Source organism: Zingiber officinale, chromosome 2A (assembly GCF_018446385.1).
Source record: "Zingiber officinale cultivar Zhangliang chromosome 2A, Zo_v1.1, whole genome shotgun sequence".
Classification (NCBI taxonomy): Eukaryota; Viridiplantae; Streptophyta; class Magnoliopsida; order Zingiberales; family Zingiberaceae; genus Zingiber; species Zingiber officinale.
This window is the reverse complement of record NC_055988.1, coordinates 145,223,696-145,244,388: the sequence shown is the minus strand read 5'-3', so window position 1 is coordinate 145,244,388 and position 20,693 is coordinate 145,223,696. Positions and strand designations below refer to the sequence as shown.

General features: G+C 34.6%; 1 protein-coding gene across 2 annotated transcripts in view; it reads left to right on the top strand.

The window, feature by feature from the left end:
* Positions 1 to 20,693, top strand: part of LOC122042527 (exportin-7-like) — a 37,766-nt gene that overhangs the window by 7,476 nt on the left and 9,597 nt on the right. Inside the window, exons 6-26 of one of the 2 annotated variants that reach the window (XM_042602684.1) lie at positions 47 to 153; positions 250 to 345; positions 1,589 to 1,712; positions 6,325 to 6,392; positions 9,045 to 9,131; positions 9,422 to 9,574; positions 9,652 to 9,747; positions 10,177 to 10,236; positions 10,348 to 10,469; positions 10,550 to 10,637; positions 12,123 to 12,227; positions 12,304 to 12,405; positions 12,476 to 12,528; positions 12,607 to 12,670; positions 12,778 to 12,912; positions 12,986 to 13,098; positions 13,173 to 13,266; positions 15,543 to 15,762; positions 16,458 to 16,588; positions 17,037 to 17,183; positions 17,370 to 17,498. In XM_042602684.1, coding sequence (XP_042458618.1) covers positions 47 to 153; positions 250 to 345; positions 1,589 to 1,712; positions 6,325 to 6,392; positions 9,045 to 9,131; positions 9,422 to 9,574; positions 9,652 to 9,747; positions 10,177 to 10,236; positions 10,348 to 10,469; positions 10,550 to 10,637; positions 12,123 to 12,227; positions 12,304 to 12,405; positions 12,476 to 12,528; positions 12,607 to 12,670; positions 12,778 to 12,912; positions 12,986 to 13,098; positions 13,173 to 13,266; positions 15,543 to 15,762; positions 16,458 to 16,588; positions 17,037 to 17,183; positions 17,370 to 17,498 — 2,294 coding nt within the window. Of the gene's footprint in view, positions 1 to 46; positions 154 to 249; positions 346 to 1,588; positions 1,713 to 6,324; positions 6,393 to 9,044; positions 9,132 to 9,421; positions 9,575 to 9,651; positions 9,748 to 10,176; positions 10,237 to 10,347; positions 10,470 to 10,549; positions 10,638 to 12,122; positions 12,228 to 12,300; positions 12,406 to 12,475; positions 12,529 to 12,606; positions 12,671 to 12,777; positions 12,913 to 12,985; positions 13,099 to 13,172; positions 13,267 to 15,542; positions 15,763 to 16,457; positions 16,589 to 17,036; positions 17,184 to 17,369; positions 17,499 to 20,693 lie in introns of both variants that reach the window. The other variant, XM_042602683.1, reaches the window with a different exon arrangement.

Below are 20,693 nucleotides of genomic sequence, written 5' to 3'. Positions count from 1 at the left end.
TACTGCTTATCTATGATATCATTTTAATGCTATTATTTGTTTGCAGTCTCTGTCCTGAGGCAACTCACTCTTTCACTTTCCTTGAAGTGCTTGTCTTTTGACTTTGTTGGAACTTCAGTAGATGAAAGCTCTGAAGAGTTTGGTACTGTTCAGGTACTTCACTGAAAATTATCAATTGAATGCCCATACAACTTCTTCATGCTTTTACTGCTTGAAGAGACATTATTGCTGTTATACTTGTTTCTGCAGATTCCATCGTCCTGGAAATCTGTGTTGCAAGATCCCTCCACGCTCCAAATTTTCTTTGATTATTATAACATCACCGAACCACCACTATCGAAAGAGGTATATTCGGAATGAATTTTTTCTAACATGTTTTCTATTAGACTGAGTTAATACATAATCTATTGTTTTATAGGATGTGGTTTTCATGTCTTTACTCATGCACTTGTCTTCAATTACTAGTCAATAGTTTCCTGAAATGTTTTACTAGTTCTATTTTTACAATACGATCTCTTTTGACAGCACTTGGGAATATAGAAAATTGTAAACCCCACATGTTGCACTGAAGGTGTATTTAAAAAATATCTGATTAAATATGTTTTAAAAATTTTAATATACTAACTTCAAAATTCAATTTATTTAATTTTAGGTATGCCAATTTAGTTTCCATTTAAATATGATATACAAATTAGTTCTACAACTGAATTCAAACCTCATATTATAATTTTAAAATAATATAAAATATCAGTTTAATAATATTAATATTTATTTAACATTGTAATCATGTTTTAACTTACCATTAATTTAGTATATTGATTTTATTTCCATTTAAATATGATATACAAATTAGTTCTACAACTAAATTTAAATGCCATATTAAGTTTTAAAACAATATAAATATCAATTTAAGAATATTATTATCTATTTAACAATTGTAATTATTAGTGTCAACTTCTCATTAATTTAAAAATCTAATTATATTCTTTTTTAAACATAAATGTGGGTTTAATTATAGATCTAGTTATTCAATACTTATTTTTATTTCCTAAAAAGATATGGATTTAGAGCAAATTCTTATTGTAATTTTATTTTTATAGGAAATATTTCAGTTAATCCGTCAGAAGTCTTTACTCTTGTTATTACATTCTGATACCTATCTTTAATTGTTTTAATATATGCTAACACCTTTCTCTTCTAAAATTCTTAACATACTTTCTCTTAGACTATCATTAGTTTTTTCTAGGTCTATAATAAGTCTCGCTTCTTTTCTTATTTTCCCAATACTTTTTAATTAATTGTGTGTGAAGATGTATAATTTCTATCGTCAACCTTTCGCGCATGATTCCAAATAACAAATTGGATCAGAACTGGACAAAATGATTGGTCTGGATCTGAACTTTGACAGTAAGAGTAGGAGCCATCAGACTGGGTTATATGATTAGATCAGATGCAAGTTTGCATGTCCTTTAGTCACATTCTGTTTATGTTTTATACAATCATTCATATTTGTTTTCATCTCTCTTTTCTGAATTATGATCATTAAATTTGCTCACTCTATTTACAGTTAAATGTATCTTGTTTGTAGGCTTTGGAGTGTTTAGTCAGGCTTGCCTCGGTTAGACGGTCATTATTTACTGATGATCCTGCACGATCCCAATTCCTATCGAATCTTATGAGAGGGACAAAAGAGATACTACAAACAGGCCAAGGTTTGTTTTTAATTAGAGTTGTGGATTGTATTTAAGATTTGTTTTCCTAATTTAAACTTGCCTTGAAAGCAAAGTTCCTGGTAAGATTCTTTACTCTTCATGTCAAGGTCATAGATTAACATAAAAGCAAGTTCACTTATGTAATTCTATTGATATACTTAGTTAGATTAGTGAAGGGAATCTTTGGCACAATGGTAAAGTTGTTGTCATGTGACCTTGAGGTCACAGGTTTGAGTTGCGAAATAGTCTCTTGCAAAATGCAAGGTAAGACGGTGTATAATAGATCTAATGTGGTCCGACTCTTCACCGGAACCCTGCACTTGCCTGGTCGCCCTTTTTTTATACCTAGTTAGAATAGTACAACATGACTCACGTGGGACTAAACTATATACTATAACATTCCCTTAAGTTGGAACATGTATATTAATTGTTGCCCAACTTATAACACAAAATAGAAAGAAGTCCCACAAAATGAAAACTAAGGCATAGCATTAGTGCACATTTGAGGGCTTTGGTGCTCCGATGCTGAAGTTGACTGGATCATCTATACTTCAAAAGAGGATAATCTTATTTGTTAATTCCCTCACTGCTAGTGGAATTTGTTGTTTCCCAAACAGTAGCTTAAGAAAACTAATTGTATCACATGAGTGATGATTTCAATATTCACTCTTGAAAAAGAGGATAATATAGAGGGGTGATGGGAAGAGAATAAGCTATTGCATTTACTTTAAAAAAGAGGAGAAAAGAGAGAGATAGTAACTAATCTACCTTATAAAATTGCAATCAGATCGATGATGAAAGTGATGCAAGCAAAAGTAAAATTAGGGTCCCAATATATGTTCTAAACGCTCAGATATATCAGGAAAAGCTATAACTTGATTTTGGCACCGACTGAATGAACCAAGAACAAGAAAAACATTGCTCAATAATGAATAGATCATTTTCAGTGAAGGATATCAATACTTTTCTAGCATTTTGCTTCTGTTGAAGGATTTTTTATGAATTTTTGATGATGAATTTTAATTCTCAATCATTGAGGTTCCAACAGTTAGTATATGTGTTGTAAAAATGGCGTCAAATCAAAGGACATGACCCTCTATTCTTAGAATAAGGAATATGCAGATGAATTTTATATGACAATAGAATGCATTCTTCCTGTTATTTAAGTTTGAGCAGCACAGATCATTGCGCTTCAAAATGAGCCAAGGATGAGGTTCTTTGGTGGTGGCAAACAATTTTGCTTCAATTTGTAGATGAAGTCAACCTGAGGAATAACAAATGAAAACATTGACAAGCGTCAGATTAGCAGATCTCTAGCCAACTCATCTATTTATTTGGATTGGGTGATTGAGATGCTCATTACCATATTCAAGGGGGTTCTAGTTGATGGTCTACATTGATAACCATATGCTTCACTTCAACCATTTTTAGACTATCTTTCGATCTGTTGGTACTGAGGTGGATAAGTGGAGGAGCATGTTTGATACAAGTATGAATATTTGATCATGACCAAGATTTAAAATTTTATTTTGAGTCGAGGTATTGTTCCTCAGTTGCAATGAGATGCGTGGGTGTCAGTATTAGTGCTGGTCCAACAGTAACAGTGGAAAAAGAGAAGAATGAACAAGAATACTCTTCTTCATAGAGCTCTCCTTCCTTTGCTGGCTGATGTCATTGCTCACCGCAAGGACTTGCATCAAATAAAGTCCTTGTGTGCCTTCTTCCAGATAGGTTACACCCTGGACTCTTACATTGAGTGACATCCCTCACACCCAACTAGTAGATCTTGGTTTTGATGAACTCCGCTGTGCATATGTTGCACTTGATGATTGTGCAGGCTGTGCAGTTCCTCAACAACAAATCAAAATTATCCTAGACGACGTCACAAGCTCTCTTGACCACTCATCATCATCCTTGCTAGATTTGAATTTACTTTTACTCACAACTTGTTTTCCTTACCTAGGACACTGAGGTTTCAGTGTCCTGTCCTAGTTTTGTGTGCTAAGGGGATGAGATGTTTTCCCATGCCGATTGGCTTGAACCATTTTTAAAACCTTAATCTTGACTACTATCTATTCTGCTCCAAATTAGGTGCATTAAGTACTATAGGTGGTTAAGGATCTACCTGGTACACCAGGTATCACATTGTTTAAAGAACCTAGATATTGCTGAACAAAAGATTGCCAACAAGGGAATCTAGCACAGGTTCTTATCCTAGATCCCGAGGATTATATCATTTGATTATGCCTTGTGAACCAAACATGCAAAGCAGATGGTTAATGATCCACTAGTATATACACTTACCATGAGGATGTTAGCATGGTTTAGCCAAGTGATTCTCGTTGGTGGAAGGATGGGTTCAAGGTTTATTTCGACCTGTGCCGAAGTTTCGGTCTCAGACCGGAATGATACGGTTTCGGTATCGTATCGTGCCGTGCCGATACAGTTTCGGTATTTTTTATTTATCTATAGTAATTATAAAATAAATATGTTTATTATGTATATAAAAATAAGTTGTATATTGATTTATTATAAATTCTCAATTATTGAATAATTTAATATTGTTAGAAAAATAATTAAAAATAGTTTTATTTAAATATAATTGATATATCAATAATTCAAATTAAAATGGAAGTATCTATAATAATAATAATAATAATAAGTATATTAATTAATACAAGATATTACTTTATATTAATAATAATTATATAAATTAACTATTTTTTCATTTAATTAATTATTAATTAAATAATATATATTTTAAATAGTAAAAAAATATCAAGTAAAAAAATTAAAAAAATATCAGAATATAAATATAATTTATTAGAATTTTTTAAAAATTTTTAGAATTTTTTAGATTTTTTTAAAAAAATTTAAATGAAATTTAAAATAATAAAAAATATATTAGAATATAAATAAGAATTATTATATATTTTTAAATGAAATTTAAAACATTATTTTTTTCATAATATTAATTAATAAAATTTATTTTAATTTTAAATATATTTTTTTATATAATTTATTAGGATAATTTAATTAGGGTTTATAAAAGCCTCTTTGAAATATCACACATTTTCCTTAGAAATTGTTTAAATTAATTTAATAAAATAAATAATTATTAAAAAAGAAAAAAAAACTTGCGTACGCGAGATCGCCTGCGATCATCGCGGGCGATCCCGCGGGAGGCGTCCGGCACAGTCGCTGGACGCTTTCGGCGACGCAAAAGGCGTCGCACACGACGCCTTCGGTGCTGAAGGCGTCGTGGGATGCCGCCGGAGCCGTCCCGCATCTCCTCCGGCGCCGACAAAGGCATCCCACGTCTTCTCTGGCGCCGCTGAGATGGGCACGCCTCCCGTGCTGGTTTAGGCCGCTCGGCGGAACGGTAAAAACTGTCCGTACCGGGCGGCACGGAACGACATTTCATACCTTGGATGGGCTATCCATTAAATAATGGTTGTATATAACATAAGATATTGTCAAGTTGGACGAATCTTCTATAGTGAAGGTGTAATGGGTAGAGAGAGAGAGACAAAAAAAAAACTTGAATTAAAAAATGAATTAACTAATTTGAATATTACCAGTCATAAACTTTTAATAGTTGGACGAACACTGTTTGATGATGATGTTGGTTAATTGGACTCTTGAAGATGTTTTATCTTCTCTTTGTAGTATAGCCAGATTAGGGATCATTTTGATGTGTAAATTCCATGAACCTTTTTGAGTTTGAGAATAATGTACATTCTTATATACATACTAATTAAAGGCAAACAATTTACTTACTTTTTAATTCTATTTATTTATCGAAAAAAAATTAAATGAAATTTAAATGATCAATTTTTTAATTCATGGAGTTTATTTTTAAAAAATTCTTTATTTTATTTATTATCTATTTGTTTATTTTGCCTTACCCAGTTGCAATGCCCTTTAAATTAGGACTAATAAATTAAGCGCTAATGTGAAAATATTTGAATTGCAAGGGAAACATGGAATTCCCCCAAAGGTTTTAATACTATTTTCCCTTTTTGTCTCAAGAACATGGTCATTATCAGTTGTGTGGGATAATGTATGATATAATTGCTTTTACTGTGATTTTGTTCATATGGCAAATTGTATCTTAGATTCAGTCCAACTGTCTGCTTGATGAAATATGGAGAGAATTACAATCTTGGTAGTTAAAGGAGATGCTATTGAAAAAATTTATTTGTCTTTGTTTAGCCTCTCTTTATGTGGGTTTCGTAATCATTATTTTGTATAAATTGGACATGCATTTGTGATAATGAGTCACCCTCTCTAAGCCTTTCATATCACTTTTTTCTCACTAAATATTAAATACTTTAGCCTCAATATTTGCTGAGTGCCTTTTGTGAGGAATCCTGCTCAATATATGGGTTTCTGACTAATTTTAGTCCATAGGAATGAAATTCTATACTAAAACACAGGAATTATGTGATTTTCTGTAAATTCTTTTGGTAGAGTAGTCACATCTTCCTATGCCTACCTGCAAACATGTTTTTCTTCTAACATACAATCATTTTACAATTTTGCTTTGAATTTTTTGTGCTAATGATGATTATGATACTAATTTCTCCCTTCCTTGCACCCCCTTTTTCAGGCCTTGCTGATCATGAAAACTACCATGAATTTTGTCGTCTCCTTGGCCGTTTCAAAGTCAACTACCAGGTAATCTTTAACTGTTTTTTTTTTTGGTTTATGAAAGTTCCTATTTTGCATATTTGGAAGATTTGAAACCAAGTTATCTGGCTTTGCCATGTAATTCATCTTGCAAAACATATGTTTTAGAGATAATGGGGTTCTGTACAATTCTCATGCCATATGATTGATATAACATTATTAAAATACTTGTTGCATATTTCAAGAATCAAGTTAAAGCTTAGTTACATGAGATTTTCATCTTCTAAGTAAATTATTGTTAGCAAGAATCAACTTAACGCTTAGTTACTTGAGATTTTCATCTTCTAAATAAATTATCGTTAGCAAGAATCAACTTAAAGTTTAGTTAATTGAGATTTTCATCTTCTAAGTAAATTATTGTTAGAGATAATGGAGCTTTTAGGAAGCAAGTAAATTTACCCTACTCATAGTTATTCTGGCTACCTGTTGTTCCTCACCCACTGAATCTTTTTATCCTTGTGATACTTCACCTTCACCTAGGTTTCTCCTTTTCTTTCGGCCACTTTTATGCTCTGTTTACTTGCAGGAGCGGATGAGTGAGGGAAAGGATTCCACCGTGGAAAAATATTCCTACGGAGAGGGAAGGGAAAGGAAAAGAAAGAAAGGGAAGAGAAAAAAATCCCTAGGGAAGGAAGAGAAAGCAGAGGGGGAGAAGACAGTCCCGCCACTAGAGAAGGCAAAGGGAGAGGAAGAGGGTAGTAAGGAGAACATAGTCCTAACGTTCGTGATTGTTGTGAGCGGTCGTGCGTGGACGCTTGCGAGCTGTCCGCCGCTCATGAGTGACCGTGCGTGGATGCTCGCAAGCCTCTCGCCTTCGCGGTCGTCATGGACGCTCGCCGCCCCGCTCGCCCTTGCGGTTGCGGTGTGCATTCGCCACCCACCGCACGCACTCGCGGTCGTAGTGGGTGCTCGTCGCCGCTGCTTATGATTGTCGCTAGCGGCCGTGCAAGGACGTCCGCCGCTGGCGAGCGATTGTGCAATAATCCATCCTTGTAAAATAAACAACAGAAAGTTTTCCACGCGGAAAACTTTCCTCAGTTTTCGAATCTATCCTTCCAATTAAACTGAGTCTTAAAAAAAATATAGATCCGCTACATTAATTGTTGTCGGCCCCACGGATATAGAGGGAGGTATATGCAAGTACATAGGTGTCAGGCGCATGGTGGGGTAAATCTCAGGTCGTGGGGCAGTAAACTGAGCCTTAAAGTTCACATAGTTTGCTTCTTTGCGACTTTATCATTGAGTAAAAAGACTAAATTTCTTTTTAATATATATCATTATCCCATTATTCACATTGGACAAGTACAATCCTTGATGCAACATGAAATTTGGGCAGCTTGATGTACGAAGCTTCCGCCAATACGGGTCTTGGGGAAGAGTCTATTATACATAATTTTACCCTGCTTTGCAAGAGGTTGTTTCCACAATTCGAATATGTGACCTCTAGGTCATACGACAACAACTTTACGGTTGTGCCAAGACTCCCTTCTAACATATGAAATTTGGGGTGGCCAAATATTGAAGAAGTTGCTCTTTTTAATGCTTTATCTCTTTTATTTTTAGTGAAGGGGATTCTTGGTGCAATGGTAAAATTGTTACTTTGTGACCAAAAGGTCACGTGTTTGAATTTTGAAAACAACCTCTTGCAAAAAGTAAGGTAAGGTTGCGTACAGTGGATCCTTCCCCGGGACCCTGTATAGCGGGAGCTTCATGCACCGGGTTGCCTTTTTTTTAACACTTTTATTTTTAGTTTGATATACAACTATAAATAAAATAATCTTCTCTTCTTTATACTTAATCTTTCCTTGGACTGTGCTTCTATGTATTAATAATGTGAAGTTAGGCCCCAACTGTATCTGATCATGAAAAGATGGTCTCATTCTTCAAAGATTTGTTTTTCCAACTGTTTAGGTGATTTCTTTTAAGGCCTTCATTTAATATTCATAAAATTTAGTTGATTTTAGAACTTGAATTTCAGTATGGCTCCTGAACCACCATCGTATCCAATGACATTTTCTGAATCAGTTGGTTGCTAGTTACAAGAACTGTTTTCTTAGAAAGACAACCCAGCTACATGTGTTTTATGAAACATTCTCTGGTTCCTATTCTGAGACTGTTTAATGACCCAAAAGTTCTAGATAATGATGAGACAGTTACGTTCCTGAGAAGAATATTATAGTGGTGCTCTTTCTGCCATATGTTGATATATTCTTTTCCATGGACTAGCTTAAACCCAAGTCTCTTAAGTTTGTTAATGAACTATATTGTCATCGGGGTTTTGACGCCATTCATTCTGGGTTTGTGCATGCCAGATAATCTGACTGAGATAAAGTATGCCCTCATTTATCTTGAATTGCTTCTGTTCTCTGCTCATAGGAATTTGTCCGTGTCTTTTTGCAGTTATGAATGTCACTGTACATATTGAGGTCACAATTTTAGTGAACAGATGTTGTGCATTTCAAAAAATTCCTATGTTTGAAAGTCAATAGTTCAAGAGTTTCAGTATTTTTGTGCTATAGATAGACCTTGTTATGCAAGGATTTTGTTTTTTCACCTTAGCAGAGCACTTTCTCATTCAAGACTTACATTGCCTCCATGTTTCTGGGACTTAGATTGTTAATCTGTTGATTTATGTTGTAGTTGTCAGAGCTTTTGAGCGTGGAGATTTATACTGACTGGATTCGCTTGGTAGCAGAATTTACAGCAAAATCATTGCACTCGTGGCAGGTTTGTTGGCTAAGTTTTACTGATTTGCATTTTACAACTTTATCCAACCATTATTATTGGGGCATAGTGGCATACAACTCCATACAGCTCTATGTACCACACTTATAGTTTGCTCAGTGATCTTTGAGAATTAATCTATACATACCATATCGACCTGTTATTTACTGTTCCAAGTAACCATGAATAGACCAGTATTCTTAACCTTGTTTTACAAGGTATTATTTTTGTTATCTTAAAGTTCTTATTCTCTGATTGTACAAATAACTTTTCTTATGATGTCAACTTGCTAGTGGGCCAGCAACAGTGTGTATTATCTGCTGGGGCTTTGGTCAAGACTTGTGACTTCTGTGCCTTACTTGAAGGGTGATACACCAAGTTTGCTTGATGAAACTGTCCCTAAAATCACAGAAGATTTTATCAGCTCTAGATTCAGTTCTGTTCAGGTAAGCTATTACTATTTTTTTTATCACTTCTTTTACAAAAGTTAAGGCCCTTAGTCTGGAAACGTTTTTAATTGCAGGATGGATTTACGGATGATCTCTCAGACAACCCATTGGACAATGTTGAACTTCTTCAAGATCAACTTGAGTGCTTTCCTTATCTTTGCAGATTCCAGGTTGGCGTTTTTCAGTGTTTTTGTTGAAATTTCCTCATTTTTTATGCTATGTTTGACTTTCCTTGAAGTTCCACTCACTATATAGATGAATCTGACTGAGAACAGAAATTATTTTATTTTATATATCTTAATAGTTTACAAGTATACTTATTTCATGATATACAACCATGTAGACAATTAAATGCTCTAAGATAGTAGGAATCTAGTGAAGTATTTGCTTGACAATTTATCTCTCCAGATAAATAGACAAGGTCTGACTATGACAAGTCCCAACACTATATTCAGAATTTGGGGCATGACACTTAATACAATGCCGCATAATTTTTTTTTTGCCTTGATTTTTCATCTAATTTTCTCATCTTTTTTTATATAGATAATATTTGAGTGCCTTTTCGTGAATTTTGATTGTAATATATTTGTATGTTGTAGTATGAAAAGAGTAGTGTCTACATTATCAAGATTATGGAACCTATTCTGCAGGCCTATACGGTATGATAAATCTTAAAACTTCAATAATTTTAGTACCAGTTATTGGGGTTCGAAATGGAATTTGTTATTTTCCGTTTGTACTATGAATAACATGATGCTTGATAAATGAAGGATTGGGCAAGATTACCAGCTCACAGAGATGTAGATGAACTTTCTGTCATTGAAGGACAGATTACATGGATAGTTCATATTATTGCTGCTATTCTGAAAGTTAGACAGTCTGTTGGCTGTAGGTAGGTTGGAGTTGATTTACTTAAAACCTTTTTTTGCAAGGCATTTCAATCATATGACCATCAATTTTCCCCTCCTTCAGCACAGAGTCTCAGGAGTTAATTGATGCAGAGCTTGCTGCACGTGTCCTGCAGTTAATTAATCTTACAGACAGTGGATTGCATTCCCAGGTAAATATTGGCAAGCAAACAAACCTTCTCAATTAGGCACTGTTGAATGATTTTGATTTTTTATTGTATTATAAGCAGTCTGGCAAAGGTGGGCTCTCTTCTGGTTGGCTAGTATAAGAAGCTAGAAATTGACAATTTAATTTACAAACATAGACAAGAAGTAAAATGAGAGAGGACTACCAATAAAGAGGAAAGAGTGATTAAGCAAACTGTATCGCTTAAGCACGATATGGTACATTAAGATATCGAAGGATAAGATTGAGAAGGTATACTGTCAAGTTACATAAAATAAATATACAACTTATTTTTAAATTATATATATATATATATATATATATATATATCGAATCCATATTGGCACAACACGATACCGTACTAAAACTGTATCATTCCGGTATGGACTGAAACCTTGACATGGATCGAGATTTTAAACCTTGGTATTAGCCATATTATGTTATGACATTTCTCCCACACAGTTCCTGGAAAGTTATGAGGGAGCTTGTGCATGCCAATGGCCTGTGGGCAGACCCTTTTGCGCAAAAAAGGAAAAAATCAAGTTGATATTTATGTTGTTTACAGTTTTTACACTGCGAGAACAATTGCTGAAGAGTGAAGACAATAAAATCCTTGAACCAACATTTGTCACTCATTATTTGTTTTTTGGTATATGGCATAAGGATTACAATGTGCACTTGACGTGATTTCATATCTGGTTCAGTATGAGTGAAATGTGTCTGCCACCCATGGATTTAAATTGAAATCAGGTTGACTCAAGCACAATTATTAGTTCACCTTTATCCATTGACATAAACTATGTACCAATCTTATTGGGTGACACATGCCTTCTTCTAGGCCTGTATGTAGCAACATCATCCTCATGATGGATGAGGTGGGTAAGATAAAGTAGAGGCAAGTGACAAAGACAGAGTCAGAGGTGGGAAATGTGGAGGTTTCACACAAGGCTTCATGTGGTGAGCAAAGTTGAATTGTGCTTAGGAGATCAATATTGGCGGTGATTAGTCATGGATTGTTGAATGCAGAAAGGAGAGTACGGACAAGGAGCTCAAGAATTTTTAATAGGATATATAAATTTATAAATATATTAGATATCTATATCATACAATAACTCAATTCAACTTGTATTTACTTATATGATAGCCTTTTTCAACTTTGGCTCATTTTGGATCTGAATTGAGCCACCCTAATCAAGTTTGTGCACAGAACAATCCTAATCCCATCAAGTATGGATCTAATTAGGCCTTAATTGAAACCAATTTGTTTCACATGTAACCCCGAATCCCCCAAAACCAAGTTGGGATGATACAACTTATGTTGATTCATGTGGGTGTTGGTAAAGCTTGACACTAAGATGGTGGCATACCAGGATAACTGCAAAATTGTACTAATAGTGAAATTTGGCACTTGGGCTATCTGTTCCTTTTGCAGTTCCTCTCTCAAGTATCACTTCAACAATTTCCTTTGCAGAGATATGGAGAATTAAGCAAGCAAAGACTTGATCGTGCCATTCTCACCTTTTTCCAAAATTTTCGAAGATCATATGTTGGTGATCTAGCTATGCATTCATCTAAGGTAACTGAACTTTTTTTTTTTCTAGAGGTATGGATCTCTCTTCCATGCATCTTTTAATTCCTCGTTTCTGCAGCAGTTATATTCAAGACTACAAGAACTTCTTGGCATCCAAGATCATCTAATTTTGCTCAATATTATTGTTGGAAAAGTAGCTACCAATCTCAAGTGCTACACAGAGGTGGCAGATAAACTACAACTAATCTTGATCAAAGGGCTTTTATAAAATACTAACATTTTCAATTATGCAGTGTGAGGAGGTTATTAGTCATACTTTAACTCTTTTTTTGGAGCTTGCATCTGGGTAGGTTTGTGTTTTTTTTTTTTTTTTTAATTTTGCTTATAGTACTTCATGTTTCTTATAATTTGAAGCCATTCTCAGATATATGACTGGAAAGCTATTGCTTAAATTGGATTCTATAAAGTTCATCATTGCACATCACACAGTAACTTCTATCCCATGTTACCTTTCCTTTTTGCACTTCTTTTTTGTTTGTATTAACTTGTTGGAGTTTGTGGTTCAATAAGTAATTTAAATAACTCTTTGTTTCAGAGAGACAACTTCCCCTTCTTGGAAGATAATAGATGTTCTCGTAGCAGAACAACCTTCTATTATACTCTTGGTTACTTGATTTTTATGGAAGATAGTCCTGTAAAATTTAAGTCTTCTATGGAGCCAATTTTGCAAGTAAAGTGCTATTTCGGTATTCTTTTTTGTTTAGTCAAATTTATTTTTAGTACTTAAATATACAACTATGTAGGTTATCATTGGACTCGAAGCAACCTCTGATGCTGCATTTCGCTCTGATGCTGTTAAATATGCATTTATTGGTTTAATGAGGGATTTAAGAGGAATAGCAATGGCTACGAATAGGTAAATTTGTTCTGTTCTACTGATGTAGTGTCTATTGGGTTTGAGCCATAATCTATATTTTCTTGTTCCTGCAGTCGACGAACTTATGGGCTTCTTTTTGATTGGTTATATCCAACACACATGCCGCTTCTCTTGAAAGCCATCTCACATTGGGCAGACACACCACTGGTTTGTTTGACTTTTTATTACCAAAAAGTTGATGTACTTTTCCATCTAATAAGTAATGCATGTTTATATATTCACCTACTTTTAGAAGTAGTCTTAGTTTATTCCATGCATAGAATTCTTTTTGTTGTCTCTTGAAGATGAGATTCCTTTTTCAATTGTACTGTTTTATATTTACTATTCACATTAGTTTGCTTCTTGCTAAAAGGTTCATTTCTGACAAATTTTAGTGAATGCGATAAAGAAGTTTCATAACAGATTTGTGTTTGCAGAATTTCATTAGTTTTGGCGTCCCTAAAGTTAATAACTGAAAATCGAAGATTATGTTACTGTGTAAGCTGTGAAATGCTTTCGTATTAAATTGAATTACATGTATCTTGTAACTTTGATATTTCAACAAGGGTAATCCTTCTAAGTTCTTAGAAGCACTCTATATATGTTGTTAACTTCACTTCAGGCAATTGATTGGTTATAGGCTAGAGTTAGTCACTACGGAGATTCCTAGTATCATCACCATATGAAAATCTTCAAAGGTGAAAATTGAATCTCAGAATGCAGTTTGTAGGATGATCAAATGAGCAAATAATAACAAATCATTTCAAAAATAAATCAGTTGAATGAAATAACTGGATCACAATCTAGTTTTAATTATATTTTTGTTGTAAATGCCAGAATTTTTATTTTATTTTCCTAACAAATCTAGCTAGTAATATATCGTGTCTTTGAAGGCCAACCAATTGGAGGATTATGAAAGAAACTTCTCCACGTTTTCTTTAGACTATTTTTAATCATCAACAAAAGTTTGTTTTCTATAATGGCTCCTTCCTTATGAGGACGGTATGCAATCCCATGAAATTTGCTAGCTGAGGCATATGAATTATATCCCACTCATTCTCCATCAAATGGTATTAAAGCTGAACTCTTATTCTAAAGCTTATTCAATTCTTGCTGCCAATCCACCTAATGAGTTGCTGTTAAACATTAGCAGTAATCTGAAATTCAAATTCCTAGTATTTCTCAGCTTCTCTACAGAAATCTTGCTCTCAAAGATGCTAAATACCATCCTATTACTGTCAAAAAAATTCATGATCCATCCTATTGTATTTCATTAAACATACCCATCATATGAAAAAAACAAACAAAACAAAACATTCCTTCGTTGTTCCCTTATCTCTTTATATTATTTTATTTAAAAGCATCATCATTTGTTAATTTGCTTAAATTTACATGACAAGAAGAAACACCACTACTTCTAAGGCAGCCAACATTATTATATTACTTAATGATCCTCTCTACTTGGACTCTTCATCTACTCCTTTTGCTGCCATGTTGGATATTGGTGTTCAGACACCAAGAACTCCGATTTGACATTCTTATTAATAAAGTGTAAATTGTTATTGATAAACAATTTACACATTACCAAAAATCATGCACACATTCTTATTGAAATTCCAGCACAATTTGAGATTTTAAATCTCAGATCTAACTAGGTTTAGTTGAAAACCAAGTCCAAATTTAACCCTAAAATTGGTCAATTAGACCCAATAATTTGTTGGTACAGTTTAACCCATGTCGATTCATGCTCTGTGATAAATATGGATTGGCACTGGAATAGTGGTGTTCTCAATTGAAACCTTGTGTAAATGTACACTGGTCAAACCTTTATTGCTCTGCCCTTGATTGTGTCCAAAGCAGTGTATGTTTTTTTGTGTCTTGGATACTAGTTAGTTTTGTTTTTTTTATTGTTTTTTTGTGTGCGTGTCGTGTGGAACCTATTCTTGTTAATCTTCTCTCTCAATACATCTCCTTTTTTAATTATTTCCATGTCCTTTGTAATAGCTTAACTTTGTGCTTGATTTTGTCTTTCAAGTTTGATGTTTTCACAGAATCTTTTATGTGCTAAGCGTTTAAGCAATATGTTGCTAACTCATCATTTCTGGAAAAATAGTAAACAATTTGTAAGAAAAATATTTTTTTTATGCAAGGGTGTTGAGCAGCATGATGTTGACAATACAAATATAAGTTTTGTATAAACCTACAAACAACAATGAGCCATATGGCAAATTGGTTATCTGAAGGATATGACATTCCTTTACGTAAATTCCTTTTTGTTGACAGTTTCATGAGAGTTTCTTTTCCAAGTTGTCACTAATAATAGAGCTTACCATGTATCTTTCTCTTAGATAAGTTTCTTTGTAGTACTGTATTTTTTGAATGGTGTGCGTTGCTTTTCTTAATTCCTTTCGTAATGATGGGGCTGTAAAAATAATCAATTGCAGGTTACTACACCATTGCTCAAGTTTATGGCAGAGTTTGTTCTAAATAAAGCTCAACGTTTAACTTTTGACTCATCATCAGCTAATGGCATTCTTCTATTCCGTGAAGTTAGCAAGTTGGTTGTTGCTTATGGTTCACGAATTTTATCTTGTCCAATTAACACGGATGTATATGCTAACAAGTACAAAGGAATTTGGATATCTCTAACAATTCTCTCAAGGGGTAAGTCCAGATGACATTTCATACTGTATTTAATTACACATAAGCTGTGCACTTATAACCAGATGCTTCTCAGAAAGGTTGGCAACATCAAAATTGAAGAAACAGAAAACAACGATTTATTTTTCTCCATTCACTTTTCTTCAGACAAAAGAGGTCCACTATTTGGATTAAGCAATATCTAGTATAACATAAAGATTGTAGAAGCATATTTATTTGTTCACTTTAGGAAACATGTCTGTTATTAAGCGCTCGTGTGTTCAGAGAAAACATAGAAATTGCTGGTTTTGGCAATCATTGTATTATAAATTTTAGCATTGACGTTTATCCCACTTTGTTTTGGATCTCACTTTCTCTTTCTTTCAAGCTGATCTTTGAAAGAGTCGGGTGTTTTTTTAATTGAAAGTAACTGAGTCATTGTCCATTCATTTGTATAGTCAACTTTGCTTATTTGATTTTGTAGGTTATCCATAAGTTACTACTTGGTGTATGGGTTTTTCTTGCCCCAAGAATGAATTTAGCGAATAGTAGTTATACCAGGGGTATCTTTGTATTTCCATGATGTGGATAAGTGCATAAACTTGTCCTAATGTTGATAATGAATTTTATATGGAATAAGCTTTGTTGATTGCTTGCACCCTTTAAAATGCTTTAATGTTTTATGATGCTTTGCTGATTCCTCTAGTATTACTTGGCAGCAATGACTGGAAATTATGTTAACTTTGGCGTGTTTGAGCTATATGGTGACCCGGCATTGGCAGATGTCCTTGACATCTCTCTTAAGATGATTTTATCAATTTCATTGTCTGATATTTTGGCCTACCAAAAGGTAAGATATATGTTCTCTGAGTTACTGGATTAGCTTACGTATTATTTCTCTTATAATATTATTCTGTAGTTCTTCATAACACTGGGCACCTACTGACTTCAATTTGACATTTGAATTAATTCAAGATAGTGAGTGACATATTGTCACATTACAGAAGTATTAAGTTCTTACCTTTGAACTAAAGGATTTTAAATGCCATTCCATCTTAATGGGAATGCCATTTTTGAACTTGGAATCAAGGATTGTGATTGTGTATGAACATTCAGATATGTTTCTTGCATGGCAGAACATGTTTATTGCTATTTTTGACCTGTGTCTAATTTTGCAAGCCAAGGTTGTCTTGATCATGTGCCAAAAAGGTCTCTTCTGAAGAATGTGGCATGCTATTTTTTTAACTTGTGAAAAACATTCTCCTTGCAGCCTTCTAACAATTACTGTTTTTTTTCAGCTTACAAAGGCCTACTTCGCATATATGGAGGTTCTGTTCAGCAACCATCTTTCTTTTATTTTGACTCTCGATACAAGCACATTTATGCATATTGTTGCAACACTTGAATCTGGCTTGAAAGGTTTGGATGCTGGCATCTCATCTCAGGTATATATAAATTACAAACTGACAAGGCCCTTGACTTCTAGCCATCATTCACATATTTCCATCTCCTTTATTTTACATCATCTTATTATCTGTTTCTTTAGGTTCTCAAATGTTTTTTTTGAATTTTTTTTTACCTCTTATAGTATTCAAGGCTAAGTTCTAATTTAATGAATTGAATTTCTCTAGTGTGCATCAGCTATTGATAATCTGGCTTCCTTTTATTTCAACAACATCACAGCTGGTGAAATGCCTCCTTCACCAGCTGCGATGAATCTTGCTCGATATGTTGCTGAGTGCCCCAATCTATTTGCCGAGGTGAGTCATTAGTTTCCCTGACACTATCCTAATAACAATTGCTATTATTGTAATTTTGTTCTGGCGAATAGACTGCAAATTAGGACATGTAACATATTTAATTTTTGGTGCTACAAAGCTGGTAATAATCATTTAAAGAAGAGTGTGAAATATTGAACATTATCAGGTGCATTTACATGGTAGGACAAGAATGGTTAGATGGATGGAGCTGAGGCTACTAACAGTGGTGCTCAGGTCCAAATGAGACATAGTTGTTCACAATGCTCACAAGAAATTAGTGGTTGTAGTGGTGCTCATTTCCGCGTGAGGTGCAATTGATGATTTTGTCAGATCTTGAGCAAAGTCTAGTAATGGCGATGCTCACATTCATGTGAGGCTCAATCATCGACAAGTTTTGTTGGATCTCCAACAAGAACTGGTACAACTTTTGCATCGCCTTTAAGTTCTCAGAGTGAGCAAAGGTAAGGGTTTGGGTTGAGAACTGAGTCATATAGTGGCAATACATTTCTAAACTTGTTTCTAGTAGGTCTTTTAGATTTTCATAGGGAGAGTCATTGGTAAGGGTTTGGGTTGAGAACTGAGTCATATAGTGGCAATACATTTCTAAACTTGTTTCTAGTAGGTCTTTTAGATTTTCATAGGGAGAGTCATTGCTCTTAAATCTACAAGGTATACTGGCCTTGGGTGGCTAGTAGATGGTGCTCATCTGCTCGAAGAGACAAGACAAATGACAAGTGTCATATTGGTGTTCAAGTTATGGCACTAGTAGGAGAAGAGGAATGACGGGTGGTTGATACTCCATGAATATACCAGGAGTTCCATATAGATGATCACACTCATGAGTTTGTGGGAATCTAGCACTATTGATGTTCGTGCACGTAAGTAGTACATGTGTTAATGTGTGCCTTGCAAGCGACTATGGTAGTGATTTGTTGCTCACTCCAATTTGTTGTGTGTGGGTGAACGAGGTGTTTAAAATGTCTAGTGGCTTTAATCAAGGTTGGAGGATCACTATTGTGTGCATCGGATAACAAATGTAACTTGCAAAAAGGTTGTAGAGAGCAGGAGATTGTGGAGACCGTAGTTTAAATTCTCGACTTATTCTGAAGTTTTGAATAGAGACCAGTACAATATAGCTTCAGTAGTGTACGCCCCATTTCAGCTGGGTTTTGATCACTTTGATGAGGAGGAAAAGGAGAAAGAAGCGGAGGAAACTTATTCGCTGGGTCTTAGCAGCAATTCGCAACAAGCTTGTGTCTTGGAAGCTGTTTTTTCAAGATCTTGTGCTTGAATAGAGAGTCATGGAAGTAGCTTGCAACTTGCTCAATCCTGTGATAAAGGCAGAAGATGCTTGGGTGCAACTCAAGATGGAGGAAACTCAAGCAAGGTTTTAGGTATAGTAAGTATTTCATGCCTTCGCAGTGAGCTTGCGACTCGGAAGTAGGTAGCTAGAAGCTTGGGCTCATTAGAAGTCATAAAAGTACCTCATGGCTCACCGAGTCTAGCAACAAAGATGAAAGTTGCTCAGTTGGAGCTCGTGATGGAGGAGTCTTTGGAGGAGCTAGAAATGAAGGGTAAAACTTGGGTCAAAGAAATTTGAGTGAAGCTCATCACAAAAACAAAAGGATCAGGTAGAGTTTGGGACGAAGGTGGAAGGATCATGATGGGCTACTAACTACTTCTTGCATGACGGTAAGCAAGCTGAAAGAGATATTTCTCTTGCGACTAACACAACGATATTTAAAACAATGGCTAAGACAACATTGGTAGTGGAGGCCTAGCCCCACAGGGACATCATTCATAAGGAAAGGCTTGCTTGGCACTATTGAGGAGAAGAGTTATCAGGGCACGTCTGACATAAGAACATAAAGTGGGAATGCTCGATGTTGCTTTTGTTGAACGCAAGGTGGAGACCGTTTAGTTTGTTGACAGAGCAATTGCTCAAGTACTATCCAAATTTGGTAAAAGTTTAGCTTCACACTAGATTGGAGGGAATTAAATTTAGAGGCTCATGATTGGAAGCATAGATTTAAAGAAGGAAGACGACAGCGCATATAATACACTTCTTGCTATTTGTTGCACAATTTGATTGGGTTGCAGGTGTGTGCTAAATCAAGCAGTTGACATGATGGATTTGATTTAGGTGTGCTAGCTTCCCTACTTATGATATTATCACAGTTGGCAGAGTTGTTGATAGGGATCATGAAGATTGTATGGAGATATTAATAAAGAGCTTGTGGTCATGTATGTAATGATGGAGGTAGATGGCTCATGCAGATAATGGCAAAGGCACATGGGTTGTAAGAAAGTCAAGGCTTTGGCAACTTGGCGTTGTGCTAACATAACCTATAGAAGATGCTCACAATTGGGACAACACAAGACAGAGGGGGAGGAGAGACTTGATCAAAAGATGAGATGGAAGCCACTTGAATACCTCTTTATGAAAACACTAATCCTAGAAAGAGACTAACTCGACTACATTAATAATCCCATTAATTTAATACCTCTAACAATAGAAAGTATGGATATCATGAAGGATAGGACAAATAAATTCAAATACTCAATGCGTGAGAGATTATGAGTTATTTGTAATCGAGAGCTTTAAGTATCTAGGATCCTTTTTGCAAAAGGATGGAGGGGTTAGATAGAGATGTTTTACATAGAATACAAGAAGAATGAAAAATGGAGAACATTAGGTGTTTTTTATGATCATAAGATATTTGTAAAGTTTAAAGGGAAGTTTTACAAAGCGGCAATTAAATTTGATATATTATATGAAGTTGAATGTTGGTGTCTGGAGCAAGCACATGAACAAAAGATGAGAGTCTTAAAGATGAGGTTAAGGTAGATGTGCAGATATATGAGGATGGATGTAATAAAAAATGAGAACATTAGAGATAAAATTAAAGTTACATCTATTGAGAGAAAAGTTTGAGAGATATGTTTAAAATGGTGTAGACACATACTTAGGTGTCTAATAAATATACCTAAGCTAGGTGATGTGAGAATATGAAAAATGTGCACCTTAATAGAGGAAGAGAGACCCAAGAATATTTGGTTAGTAACAATGAAATAGGATAATTTTATATATATATATATAAATGAGGATATAGTAGGAATTGAGCCCGATGATATAGGACAATCCATATAGCCAACCCATTTAGTGGAATAAAGACTTGGTCGTTGAAATAGAAA